Raw genomic sequence first — 14,641 nt, 5'->3', positions numbered from 1 at the left:
TCTAATGTGGCCAAAACCAAGAAGTTGTCCGTTTGAATTGATATCTAGTAACCTTTAAGTGGCTCCAAAAAGAAAAATCTTCAGTGAGATAGTTATTAGTTAGATTTTAGATAATCCATATTCTGGTGAATTACTGACATAACTCCTTCATGTGTAATTACAGAAGTATCACGTTTTCTAGTTTTGTCATTTTGTTCCATTTTATCATTACAGAGCAGAGTCTTCAGATCAATGGAGAAGTTCAACTATTCCAGAGTGTCTGAATTTGTATTACTTGGACTTACTGAATCTTCTGAGCTGCAAATTTTCTTCTTTGTGGTATTTTCCATTTTCTATTTAATAACGATGTTGGGCAACTCTCTGATTTTGCTCACAGTCCTGTCCACCTCTCACCTTCACTCCCCCATGTATTTCCTTCTCAGTAATCTGTCACTCATTGACATGTGCCTGTCCTCCTTTGCCACTCCAAAAATGATCCTGGATTTCTTTGTTCAGCGCAAGACCATCTCCTTTGAGGGCTGCATTTCTCAGATCTTCTTTTTGCACCTCTTCACTGGGACTGAGATTGTACTGCTGATCTCCATGTCTTTTGACAGGTATATTGCCATATGCAAACCTCTCCACTATTCCACAATTATGAGCCAAAAAGTATGTGTTGGACTGGTGATAACTTCTTGGACAGTGGGCTTACTGCACACAATGAGTCAAATAGCTTTTACCCTCTATTTGCCATTTTGTGGTCCCAATGTTGTAGACAGTTTCTTCTGTGACCTGCCTTTGGTCATCCAGCTGGCTTGTATAGATATATACGTTCTTGGGATCTTTATGATCTCAACCAGTGGTGTGATTGCTCTGATATGTTTTCTGCTTTTGCTCACCTCCTACATCATTGTTCTTGTCACTATCAAGGGCCACTCCTCCTCGGGATCATCTAAGGCTTTTTCTACTTGTACTGCACATTTCATAGTTGTGATAATGTTCTTTGGGCCCTGCATCTTCATCTATGTGTGGCCTTTCACAGACTTCATGGTGGACAAAATTCTGTCTGTTTTCTATACCATCTTCACCCCCTTTCTTAACCCACTGATCTATACTTTGAGAAACCAGGAAGTGAAGACAGCTGTGAAGAAGAAACTGAATAACTGGTATTTAAATTTTGGGAAAACTACTCCAGGCTATCCAGTGCAATGAAGAGAGATCTGTATACGATTTAGCATCACCAGTTTTGGTCTGAGAGCAATAGAAAATTAAACTGAAGAATCTACCTTTCAAGTAATTTGGTCCAAATTCATGAGCATGAGAAGCTAGATTTGAAAAATGGGAAGCCTCTTGCCTAAAGTTGGTGCAGTATTTACAAACCTTTTGAGATTATAGATCCATTTGAAAAATTATTGAAATTTATGTCATTTTCATAGATAAATGCACATATCGAAATTGTGAACATAAATTCAGTGCTTTATAGACCCCCAAATCTTATAAACATATCTTAGATTAAGACTGTCTAAAGAAGACTGAGATAAAATATTGTATTTTTGCTGTCTAACGCACAATTGTCCCATTTGGTTGCATAGTCCTGTGGTAACTTAATGGTAACCAAATGCTGAACTTTGAGAGTTTTGGGCATAAAAGTTTTTTTTTTTCCATGGCATTGAAATATTTTCATGTAAAAATCATAGTGAAAAGATTATTTTTGAATATTGTTGAACACTCTTCATTCAGTGAGTCTAGTTGAGTTCTGAGTCAACTTTGAACAGAAGAGAATAGTTTGGAGGACCTGAAATTTAGCAATATGATTTCTAAGTAAATGTGTATATTAGTATTGTGCTTGATAATTAATATAACAAGTAGCTAATCAAATGGCAATTTGTCATGTTTAAACAATAGAAAATAAACAGCTTAAATACGATTTATTTTCAAAACCCAGCTGAATACCCTTGATAGGATGACTTCCTTTAGTACCAAGACTAAACATTTGAAAAGTTATTAAGTGTTAATTTCATGATTAGTTTTTCAGTTCCAAATAAAATATTCCAAAATACTTTTGGTCTTAGGATGTATGTTGTGTCTCATTTTCAATAGAATGAAGCATGTTGGAAGAAACGATAAAAATAGTTTTAAGAAATATATCTTACGATTCTTCCTATGGTTTATTACTGATTGCTCAAGATATAATTTTTCCCTAACATCTGAAGAACCTGAGGTCCAGAGAATTCATAAAGCTAGTTCAAGACTGAATAACTATAAGGAGCAAAGATCATAAGCCTAATGATACACGGGCCTCAGAATTAAGCCTTACAGCTATTTCTTAGTTGTGTTATCCTGAGCTATTCACTTTACTTCTCTATCCCTTCAAACTTATAATGTGAGGCTAATAGTTCACTGTGACTATTTTATGGGAAGTGGACAGATGGATTCTGAGAAGTTCATTTCTGTTTCCCTTTCTATCCCTATAGACTTCTACCCAAAATGCTTCTTACTTTAAAAGTAGTAATTCCAAATGAATAACTACATTCAGGTAAAATTACAAGCACTCAAAATTTGATATTCTAGTACTAGCATGTATATATCTGACTGTGGCTTATTAAGACATCTGGCAGAAAAGCAAACAGAATACTTTCCAGTTTTCTTGCTAACATGGGGTGTGGAAAACTAGATTAGATTGTTGGTTATTTTCAGATTTCTATGAATTATAGTACAGTACTAGACCACATATCCTTGAATTGACCGAAGTTTTGAAAAAGTTCAGGAAACAGTATGTCGTCATGGATTCAGATAGCCTATGAGTCTTTGAGAAAAATGTAAGTCCTTGCCTTGCAAAGGGAGAAGTGACACATACTAGCTGTTTGTTTCATTTATTTTGGACTTCTGAGGTCTCACCATGCTTTGACACAAACAACCTCCAAAACAAATATGTAATATCTGAAGTTAAAGAATATGCAGAAGTTTATGAAGAAATGAAACTGGGGCCTCTCCGGTGGCGCAGCGGTTGAGCATTGGGTTGCGATGCTGCCTGCAGCCTCTGCAGCGCCGGTTCGATCCCCGGCCGCCAGGATGCTCCCCTCAGCAGTGTATCGTCAGTCTGCCTGTTCTGCTCTCCGCTCTGGCTCTGGTGAATTCTCTTACCCTCCCACACTTCTGACTCTACCCAGTGCTTGTATAAATAAATAAATAAATCTTTAAAAAAAAAAAGAAAAAAAGAAATGGAACTGGGTATAATGCCACATTTTAAATTTGAAATGCTAGTTTAATTCTTGTCAGGTCAAAATAAGTTTAACAAAATAAAATTAAGGTAGATTTGTAGTTTTGTCTCATTCTCATTACATAGAAAAAATCTGTTTTTTCAAACATGAAATCCACTTTTAAAAATTTAAAATTTCAGTTCAATAGTTACTTATTGAACACTTATTCTATTTGACACTGTTACTGGGTGCTAGATATTCATTAAAGTACTAGATATGATTCTCAATCTTTGAGGGAAATAGATCTAGCAATTAGATAGGATCAGTCTGGTGTAGGTTGAAGTCTAGTTCCACTACTTTCTTATGTGCAAACTTGAGCAAATACTTTTAATGTTTCTAAGATTCAGTTTCTTCATTTATAGAATGTGAACATAGTAGTAAGCACTAGAATGTTGTGAAAATTTAACCAAAATACCTGTGACAGAACTAGCAGCACTTCATACTCATTAAGAGTTTATTCAGAAATCTCCACACAGCTTTCCACAGTGGTTGGACCAGTTTGCACTCCCACCAACAGTGCAGAAGAGTTCCTTTTTCTCCACACCCTCGCCAACATTTGTTGTTGCTAGTTTTTTTAATATGTGCCATTCTCACTGGTGTAAGATGGTATCTCATGGTAGTTTTGATTTGCATTTCCCTGATGACAAGTGATGTTGAACATTTTTTCATATGCCTGTTGGCCATTTGCATTTCCTCTTCAGAGAAGTTTCTTTTAAGCTCTTCTGCCCATTTTTTGACTGGATTATTTTCTTTGTTGTTGTTGAGACTCATCAGCTCTTTGCAGATTTTTGTGATCAGTCCTTTATCATTAGTGTTGGGTGCAAAAATGTTCTCCCAGTTGGTGGGGTTTCTCTTTGTTTTTGTTATTGTCTCTTTTGCTGTGCAAAAGCTCTTTAATTTGATATAGTCCCAGCTGTTTATCTTTGCCTTCACTATCACTGCTTTGGGTGATGTGTCTGTAAAGATGTCTTTGATGTGCAAATCACGTAGTGTTTCGCCTATATTTCCTTCTATATATTTTATGGTTTCAGGTCTTATGTCTAGTTAAGCCAAAAAGAAAAAGAAAAATACCGGATGGTCTCACTCATAGCAGGAATCTAGAAAACTTAAATAAGGGACCAGGAAAATGAATAACTATAAGAAAGTGAAAATCAAAATCAACAAAAAACTATGAACCAGAGACACTTTTAGGGGGGCGGGGGCGGGAGGGGAAGGATTGGGGTCAGAATGGGGGGCTGCAATTGTATGGGGAATATAACAATAAAATTTATAAAAAAAAAAAAAAAAGAGTTTATTCAGTACTAAGTAATAATATTGTCATTGTTGCTGTTCTGTTAAATATGCACAAAATTGCAGGGTTACTGGAATAGAACTAGATATGCTTACTTGAACTTAAAGGGCCTGGTTTTAAATAGGATCTGTCAATCTACCTAATATTAACTAATGTTAAAATGTTGGATCTGTGCCAATTATTATTAATAATCTTTAGTGATTTTTTGAAGTTAATATTAATTGACCTTTATATGACTGTGTTTTTCAAAAGAAGTATTAGAGTTTGGGAGTTTCTTATTCATTTTAAGTTGAAATGTATTCCAAGATTACATGAAAGGGGAAAAACAACAAATACATAATGTTCAATAGGTCAGTGTCTTGTTTTATCGCATCAGCATTTCAGAATAAAATGCACACGTTAATTAAAAAGTGATAAAGTATTATTCACATATTTTTGTCTCTTTATCTTTCACCCCTCAACAGTGAAGTGCTTTATATTCTTATATACTGGATTTGTTAAATAAAATAACTGGGAAATGAGTGTTGATAATTTCTATACTTTATATATAGCACATTATGTTTTTTGGAAATCTCTCTCCCCTTCTGTGTAGATTCTCTTTCCCTTAACTGCACTCCAGTAGAAATCTACTTTTAGTTATTTAAATTTTGTTATACAGTGAAGAACTATGTTAGTTCTTTCAAGTGTACCTTTACTTGTAGGACAATAGGATCAGCATTCTTTTGAAGTGGTCCAGCGTTTGTCAGAGAATAGATGACAATTTCATACTTATGATTTAATGCTTTTTCCTGGTCTCCTCTTCCAGTAAAGATAATTCAAGATATGTTCTTTGGCCATTTTTTATGTATCAGAAATTGTTGTCTGTCTTTTGGAAATGGAATAAGATATTGTCCCTACTTTCAATAGATTATAACTACTAAAGAAACAGGTAATTGCACTGCAATGTCATAATTATCATTATGTAAATTTGCATGATTGTCTGAGGACTTAGAAAAAGACATACCCAAATCTACCTTCAGAGTCAGAGAAAGCTTCTCAGAGATAGTACTGTCTGCAAGAGACCCACTTTAGATTTAAGGACAGACACACACACACACACCCCCACATGCACAGACTGAAAGTAAGAGATGAAAAAGGTATTCAGTACAAAAAATAATCACAAAAGAAAGGGAGTATTTGTATTCATATTCGATGAAATACACTTTAAGTCAAAAACTGTCATAAGAGATGAAGAAGATCATTATATATTGATAAAAGGACAATTCACTAGAAAGATACAGCAATTGAAAATATATATGCACCCGGGCCTCCCTGGTGGCACAGCGGTTGAGCGCTGGGTTGCGAACCTGCCCGCGGCCTCTACGGCGCTGGTTTGATCCCCGGCTGCTCCCCGGCCACCAGAGGAGGGTCCCACATGGCGCGCAGACCTCTCCTGCCGCCCGCTGCTCCCCTCAGCAGTGTACTTCGGTCCTTCTGCCTGCTCTGCTCCCCGCTCTGGCTCTGGTGAATTCTCTCACCCTCCCGTGCTTCTGGCTGTACCCAGTGCATGTGTAAACAAAACAAACAAACAAATAAATAAATAAATAAATAAAACATGCCTCTATTAAAAAAAAAAAATCAAAAAAAAAAAAGAAAATATATATGCACCCAATATAAATATATAAAATATCTAAGTATATAAAGCAAATATTGGCAGTCTTTTTTTTTTTTTAAAGATTTATTTATTTATTTATACAAGCACTGGGCACAGTCAGAAGTGTGGGAGGGTGAGAGAATTCACCAGAGACAGAGTGGGAATCAGAACAAGCAGACTGATGAAGTACACTGCTGAGGGGAGCAGCTGGCGGCAGGGGAGGTCTGCGCGCCATGTGGGACACTCACCTGGCGGCTGGGGATCCACGGACTCTGCAGAGGCTGTGGGCATCTTCGCAACCTAGCGCTCAACTGCTGCGCTACCGGGGAGGCCCAAATAGTGACAGATCTAAGGGAAGAAACTGACAACAATATAATAGAGTGGTGACTTAATACCCTTTTATAATAAAGAACAAATGATGCAAGCAAAGTCCATAGGGAGAGAATAAGTGTGATCAACAATATGACCAAAAGGACCTAACAGATATATATACAGAACATTTTATCCAACAGCTGTAGAATAAACATTCCTACCCAGTGTACATAGAACATTCTTTAGGAGAGATCACATGCTAAGTTACAAAACAAATCATTACAAATTTGAGAAGACTGAGAATATTCCAATTATCTTTTCTGACCACAATCAAAGGAAACAAGAAGTCAGTAACAAAAAGAAAATGGAAAAAAAAAATCACAGATGTGGAAATTATGTAACACATCCTTATATAACTGTTGGATCAAAAAAGAAAACTAAAACTGCTTCCAGTAAAAGTGCTTCATTTAGTTGACCTGTATATTGCTAAATTCAAAGATCATTTCTTAATCCTCATCCTATTTGATGTATCATTTGTACAACATTTGATTTTTTAAAATCTTGAGTATGATTCAAGTTTCTTTTTGTAAAAAAGCATAAATTTCTTTTCTTTTAAAAAGCATCTATGAAGTTAATCTTGATTAACCATTTGCTGACTGCTAACTTTTTAAAATTTTGACATAATAAATTCTTTGGCTTTTGCTCCATAAGCATTGTTTAGAATAAAACTATGATACAGTTTCTTGAAACACTTCTCATTTGTTTTTAGAGTGCCATGCTATTCTGGTTCTTTCATGTACTTTTAGAGATGCTTTCTGAACCTCTTTGGCGTTCCTTCTCATTTCTCTGACTATATAATTTTTTCTCAACCCAAATAAATACAAGCATTTAAACACGTTTTTTGTTAAAATAGCAATTATAGGAGATACTATGTACACAGAAAAATGTAAATCTGGTCTGATAAAAACAGAATAGAGAGGGTAAGATCTGGAGTGTCAACTACTTTAAGGTTATGTGGGAGACCTTCACAACACCGCAAGGGTTTTCTGAGTCAAAGTTTGAAATGCCTGAATAGAATATTCTTCTTTTTTTAAATTTTTGCATAGAAGAACTGGGGTGTTGCCAGAGATATGGGGGGGAGGTGAGAGGATTCAATAGAGATAGTGGGGAGCAGAACAGGCAGATTTACTGAAATACATAGCTAAGGGGAGCAGCAGGCAAGACAGGCGCGGTCTGCTGTGTCATATGTGGGCTAGCTCCATGGCCGGGGCCATAGAGGTAATAGTGCTGAGACTTAACCCCCTAGACTACCTGGGAGACCCCTAGAAAATTCTTCTGGCTCTTTAACCTCTTTATTTTCTGATGTTTTTCCTCGTCATTATTATTTTTCTCCCCCCCTCTTGGTCCTTGCCAGCTATCACTTGACTAAGTCTGAATATCCCATCACTGACCTGTTTATTCCCTTTATCATTCTCTGTCTATACCCATCACAATATCAGCAGGCATGCGAGGGACTTCTGAGCAGCCTCCACTTGTAACTGATCTCCTCTAGCCTCTTACCTCCAGTCAATTCCACACTCACGGTCAGATGCATGTTCCTAAAGCAGCTTCACATGTACTGAAATCCTTTATTCCATTTTCCAATATATTCATTCCAGAATCTTGAGATATGTATTTAAGATCTTTTTAAATATGGTCTAGTAAAACCCTCTGACTTGTGCTATACTCTAACCAGACTGGAGCATTTGTTTGGGGATCACTTCTAATTTTCTTCACCTCTGCCTTTATTTTAGACTATATGGCCGTGTTATTTTCCTTCTCTCATTATCTCTGACTTTCAAAACCTTAAGTCTTACTTTAGGTTGTTCACAAATAACACATTTTGTTGTCTCGTTCTCCTTTACCCTCCTTTTCTGCATAATTTTCCATTTCCTGATCTTTAAAAAAAAAAAAAAACAGAGTATCTCCCAGCATTGAACTCCCAACAGTAATTTGGTTTGCATTTCTAACATATATGCTCTTCTATTTGCATATTATGTTACATTATTTGTTTTCTTTAGTTGCCCTTAAAATTGCAAGCTATTTACAGATAAACACTTCATCTTACTCATTTTTGAATTCTTATTCTATAATTTTTGCATGTAGAAGACAGTCAAATTTTACAAATTTCTGAATTAAATTAATTGGGGAATGCAGGAATAAAAGACATTATGTTTTGCCTAGGTGATTTATAATTGAAATACTATATTTTGCCAAATTTATCACTATAGAAATTAGAGTATGGCTTGAAACAATATGTATTGCACAAAGAATGTTAATGATTAGGACTGAATTGAACCTGCAGAGTAATGTAAACTTTATGAGAGTCCAATTATAATTCTAGAAAACACTCAGAAATCTTGCCCGTGCATAACTTTGCAGAAAAAAATGAATTCTATGTTAGTTATAATAGGACATTACAATAACTAATGGATAGACTTAGAACATGTATTCTAGAAGTGAGTCCCTAGATAGAAATAATATTTGCTGGTCTATATTATAGGAGGTCATGTTAGCAGTGGCCCCATTGGGACGATATTACATCAATGAGAAATACGTATTCACCTTTGCCTTCTTTTAAATAAAGTGGCAAAAGTACAAGGAGTATTGCGAACTGTAGAAGAATATATTCCTCATAGCATCATGGTATAACCTCAAGTTATTCATGTAGAACTTCTGAATTAAAAAAAGGGGACAATTTCCAACTCTCACGTGTCAACATTGTAACTGAGTAATGACTCATGTAAGTTTTAATACTTCTGCTACTTCAAATAGTTCTCTGTAGATTAACTATTTTAATATCATTTTTCTTTTATTACTTTCATTTCCAGAAATGAGATTGAATTTGTCTCTCCTTGCTTGAACTCTCAATGTTCTAGATGAGTTCATTTTTCTATATGCTACTGAACGTCAGGTGCTTTTCTGCAGACTCACTCACTACTGTCTCAAAGCTTATTCCTATAGTTACATTGTACATAATGTGGTGCCACAGTGGATAGCCAATATATTTCCTCAAATTCAATTGTTCCTTTACACATATAGGCACCTCGTGATGATCTCCAAGCAAATAATTATGCCAACTTTCTATTTTAAAATGCTTAGCATAGTTTCTACAATAAAAATTTCAGTTTTATCCCTTGTTTGCTTGTTTCATGTATGATCAAAAGACACAGACAAGCAGTATTGGAGCAAAAAGTACACATGTCCAATTCATGAATAAGTGATCATGATTTAATGATCGTTAAATGAATTGAAGCATCAATAAGATGCAATTTCATGTAAATAAGTAAATAAGCAAATAAGTAAAAATAAAAACTAATGCACCATTCTGTCATGAAAAGGTGAGGTAAAGAATGGGCATTCTTAACATCATTTTAGTGAGGTAAGTTTTGCTTTGATTATTTAAAATTTCTGAAATATGTAATTATAATAGTGTAGTCTAAATAAATAATTATTTAAATCATAAAATTTTAGCTCAGTAAAAGCAAGATTATTATATGCTAATAATAATAGAGAAAATTGAAAACATCCATTAAATAAAATACTACAACATATGAAAAAATTGGTATGCAGTTACTGTTTTTCCGTGAAGATTATTATATATTGTTGAGTACTATGTTAGAAAATAAAATATATGTGTAAACATTGATATATATATATGTGTACAATAATAAATAGCTTTTAATCGCAAATATTTTATCATATTGCCATTTTGAATTTTTAATCTCATATTATTTAATTAACTTTTATTGAGGTAACACTGTGTGTAATATTGTTTGTGTTTTAGAGGTACAGGATCTCCCCCTTCAGGTGTACAATAACATTAACACCAACCACCAAAACATCCAGAGTCTACTGTGCTCCCTTCCACTTTGTCCTTTCCTCTCCCCTCTTGCAGCCTCAGTTTTACGATCTTATTTTTAGGGTTTGACTTTATTTGACCCTTTTTTGTTTCTCTATATTCTATGTGTGACACCATCCTGTATTTGTCCTTCTTCTAACTTATGTCACTTAACATAATCCTTTCCAGTTCCATTCATGTTGTTGCAAATGGCAAGAATTATTTATTTTTTTAAAAAAAGATTTATTTATTTATTTATACAAGCACTGGGTACAGTCAGAAGCACAGGAGGGTGAGAGAATTCACCAGAGCCAGAGTGGGGAACAGAACAGACAGACCGATGAAATACACTGCTGAAGGGAGCAGCAGGCATGGCAGGAGAGGTCTGCGCACCATGTGGGACCCTTGCCAGTGGCCGGGGATTGAACTGGTGCTGCAGAGGCTGTGGCAGCTTCGCAGCCCAGTGCTCAACTGCTGCGCCACCAGGGGAGGCCCAAGAATATTTTTTTAAGCTGAGTAGTAGTCCACAATGTATATATACCATGATGTACATATGCCATGGTGTGTACACACACACACACACACACACACACGATGTATATATTTTGATCCACTCATCTTCTTCTGGGCACTTAAGTTGTTTCTATTGCTTGGCTATTGTAAATAGTGCTACCATGAACACAGGAGATCATATAGTCCTTCCAATTAGTGTTTTTTAATTCTTTGGGTAGATACCCAGGTGTGGAATCGCTGGGACCAGGAGCTAATACCCAAGATATACAAAGAACTCATAACTTGACAAAAAGAAAACAACCCATTTTTGATTACAAACTCAGCTAGTATATAAATTGTATAAAGAATGCACTTATCATATTCTCTCACCCATAGATAATCACTGTTAACAATTTGGGGGTAAATCTTTAAAAACTTTTTTTTTAAGATTTATTTATTTATTTATTTATTTTATCCAAGCACTGGGTACAGTCAGAAGCATGGGAGGGTGAGAGAATTCACCAGAGCCAGAGCAGGGAGCAGAACAGGCAAACTGACAAGTACACTGCTGAGGGGAGCAGTGGGTGGCAGGAGAGGTCTGCGCGCCATATGGGACCCTCGCCCAGAGGCCAGGGATCAAACTGGTGCTGCAGAGGCTGCGGGTAGCTTCGCAACCCAGAGCTCAACTGCTGCGCCTCCAGGGAGGCCCTAAAAACTTTTCTTATATTTAGCAGTAGCATGAGATTACCACACAGGTGATTTAGGACCCATTATCTTACTTTTACTTTAATTCCAGGTAAAGAAGCAGGCTTGAACAGTTAAGAATACTACTTTATCTGACTTCATTAATTGTCTAGAGAAAGGGACATGATGACCCTAAAGGGAAGCAGTTTAAGGGGAGAAAGCCATTGAATTGGTGAATAAAGTAGAGATAGAGAAACTAACGACAGATTTTTCCATCTTAATATGCTCAAGATGTGGGAAAGCATCTTTCTACACTGCAAAGGCTCTTATCTTACAGAAATGCAATTAGATAACTATGTATACCTATCCAAGACAGGCTTTTTGGAAATATCACCCCAGGAAAAGAGCCACCTATTATTCTTGGTAACAGAATCTAAAGTAGGACACGCATACCCAAGGAGGTTAGCTCGTTGAATGTGAGAAGAATATGCTTGTGTAGGTGTGTTCTTTACATTTATGAAATATAACTTCTTAATTTTCAAGTGTATTTTCTATTGCATGTAATATGTTAGAGTAATGGTAGATGTATGTAATTCACAGGTAAATTAATATAATTAATGTATAATATACAGAAAGTCATAATCTTTCTGCTGTTACAGGAATATGATGAACACATTTTGGACACCACTTTTCTAAAGGTAAGGTTTCTTATGTTGCTAAAGTCAGGTATTTATTATGCATCTCTTTTAGTTTATTCACAACTGTCTACAAGAAGTCAGTATCTTCATACTGACTTTAAACTTTAGAATTTTTCAAAAACTGTAAAATAGTCAGAAAATGAGTGCTTTAAGAAGTAAGTTTTTTTTAGAGTTTTCTCCAACATATACAAGGATAATCAGCCTATCAAATAAAAGCAGTTCTTTTTTAGCTGATATACAACTAAAATTATAATTTTTATATATTTGTATCAATAAATATTGTTGAACACCCTCTATGAACACTGTATTGTGAAAAAAATCAAAGATAGAATAGGACTTCTTTCTTCAGATTCATAAAATGTCTCATAAATTGACAATATGTGCAAATATGGTATCCTTTTTATACTGATACTGATTGAAGATCACATATTAAAGTCACATAAATTCAGAGTCACTGGGTGAAGAAAACTTATCATACATTTATAAAGAGTCTAAATTAGGAATCAACTTCAATGTGATAAATATTTACATGCTTAAATGTAGATACCAAAAAATGCATGTCTTAAGTAGGATGGATGTACAATTTGATATTTTATGTATGTTTTAATTTCTACATTCAAATATTTCTATCATAAGTGGAGCAAAGACATAGTATCTAACATATACTGGATACTATGGACCAGGCACTGTTCTAAGTATTTCATCTGATCTTACTCTTTTAATCCTAACAACAATTCTATGAGCCATGTTCTATTATTTCCCCCAATATGCAAAAGCAAAAGTTGAAACACTGGTCATATTAACTCGGAGTTAAGAGATAGCATTTGAGAACTGCCAGCATGATTGATGGTTTAACTTTTGTGTTTATCATGAATTTATAAGTTGTGGTGATGAATGTAAACTTGTTTCTTTAGGATGTGAATTTGTTTCCTTCCATCACACTGAGATGCAGGAATGAAAGTCAAGGTTATACAGTCATTACAACCTAAGTGACTAGGTGTAATACATGCATTTTGTGCGCCGATGAGCACCTAACATACATGACTCTATTGAGTGGAATTTGATACCAGGCTTGACTTTGCTCATTGATTCTCACAGCCTGATGATGTAATTTCCATTTCCCTTTACAGCAACATTTTTGACCTGATGTCAGAAACTTGAAATCATGGATCAAGGCAACACATCAGGAGTGACTGAATTTGTTTTGCAGAGTCTTTCAGGTCCTCGAGAGCTACAACTTTTCTATTTTGCCTTTTTTACAATTTTCTATATGTCCATTGTGCTGGGGAACCTCCTCATTGTGCTCACGGTCATCTTTGAACTTGCATTACACACGCCCATGTACTTCCTACTCAGTAACCTCTCCTTCATTGATGTTTGTTTATCCACCTTCGCCACCCCTAAAATGATTGTTAACTTTCTTATGGAACACAAGACCATCTCTTTTGAGGGATGCATGGCCCAGATATTCTTTGTTCATGTCTTTGCTGGTGGTGAAATGATGCTCCTTGTGGCCATGGCCTATGATAGATATGTAGCCATATGCCGACCCTTGCACTATGCAGCCATCATGAATGTGCGCAAGTGTGCAAGCCTGGTGCTTGGCTCCTGGGTCATTGGAATTCTGCATTCAATCAGCCAATTGGCCTTCACAGTAAACCTTCCATTCTGTGGCCCTAATAAAGTGGATAGTTTTTTCTGCGACCTTCCCCTGGTTATCAAGCTCGCCTGTACAGATATCTTCACTCTTGAGGTAATGATGCTTTCAGACAGTGGTCTAATGTCCATGATCTCCTTTGTGCTCCTGCTGATTTCCTACACAGTCATCCTAGTCACTGTGCGACGGCGGTCCTCCACAGGCATGGCCAAGGCCAGGGCCACACTGACAGCCCACATCACTGTGGTGATCCTGTTCTTTGGACCTTGCATCTTCATTTATGCCTGGCCATTTAGCAACTTCCCAGTGGATAAAGTTCTCTCAATCTTTTATACTGTATTCACCCCTCTCTTAAACCCCATGATCTACACCTTGAGAAATAAGGAGGTAATATCAGCGATGCAAAAACTAAGGAGTAGACAAGTGAGTTCCTGATGATCACCTACTTCTCCCTTGTAAAAAGTAACACCCTATAATGAAACTTGCATAAACCTAATAGCATATTCAAAATGTATGAAGTGCAGAATTTATAAGAGAAGAAATTGGGAAATCCCACAACTATATCAGAGGTTTCAATAAAAGTATCACACAGGAAAATTTGCTAATTTTATGGAATGAAACATAATAAGATGGATCTAATGAACATATGAGGAAAGAGTTGCATAATTATCTTAGATATTTTATAGTTGATTTCCCATAAATGAGTATACTTCTGATTAAACAGTTAATCTGAGTTTTATGTACCAGAAAAACTA

General features: G+C 35.8%; 2 protein-coding genes across 2 annotated transcripts; both read left to right on the top strand.

The window, feature by feature from the left end:
• Nucleotides 1-231: 231 nt before the first annotated feature.
• Nucleotides 232-1,191, top strand: LOC311175535 (olfactory receptor 4K2-like; the record flags this gene model as incomplete). Its single annotated transcript, XM_084240464.1, has 1 exon — nt 232-1,191. The coding sequence occupies one exon, from the start codon at nt 232-234 to the stop codon at nt 1,189-1,191; it is 960 nt and encodes a 319-aa protein (XP_084096590.1).
• A 12,203-nt stretch (nt 1,192-13,394) lies between these two features.
• On the top strand, nt 13,395-14,321 carry LOC311175564 (olfactory receptor 4K15-like; the record flags this gene model as incomplete). Its single annotated transcript, XM_084240493.1, has 1 exon — nt 13,395-14,321. The coding sequence occupies one exon, from the start codon at nt 13,395-13,397 to the stop codon at nt 14,319-14,321; it is 927 nt and encodes a 308-aa protein (XP_084096619.1).
• Nucleotides 14,322-14,641: the final 320 nt, after the last annotated feature.

Source organism: Talpa europaea (genome assembly GCF_964194135.1).
Source record: "Talpa europaea genome assembly, chromosome: 8".
NCBI classification, from domain to species: Eukaryota; Metazoa; Chordata; class Mammalia; order Eulipotyphla; family Talpidae; genus Talpa; species Talpa europaea.
This window is presented reverse-complemented; position numbering and strand designations above follow the sequence as displayed.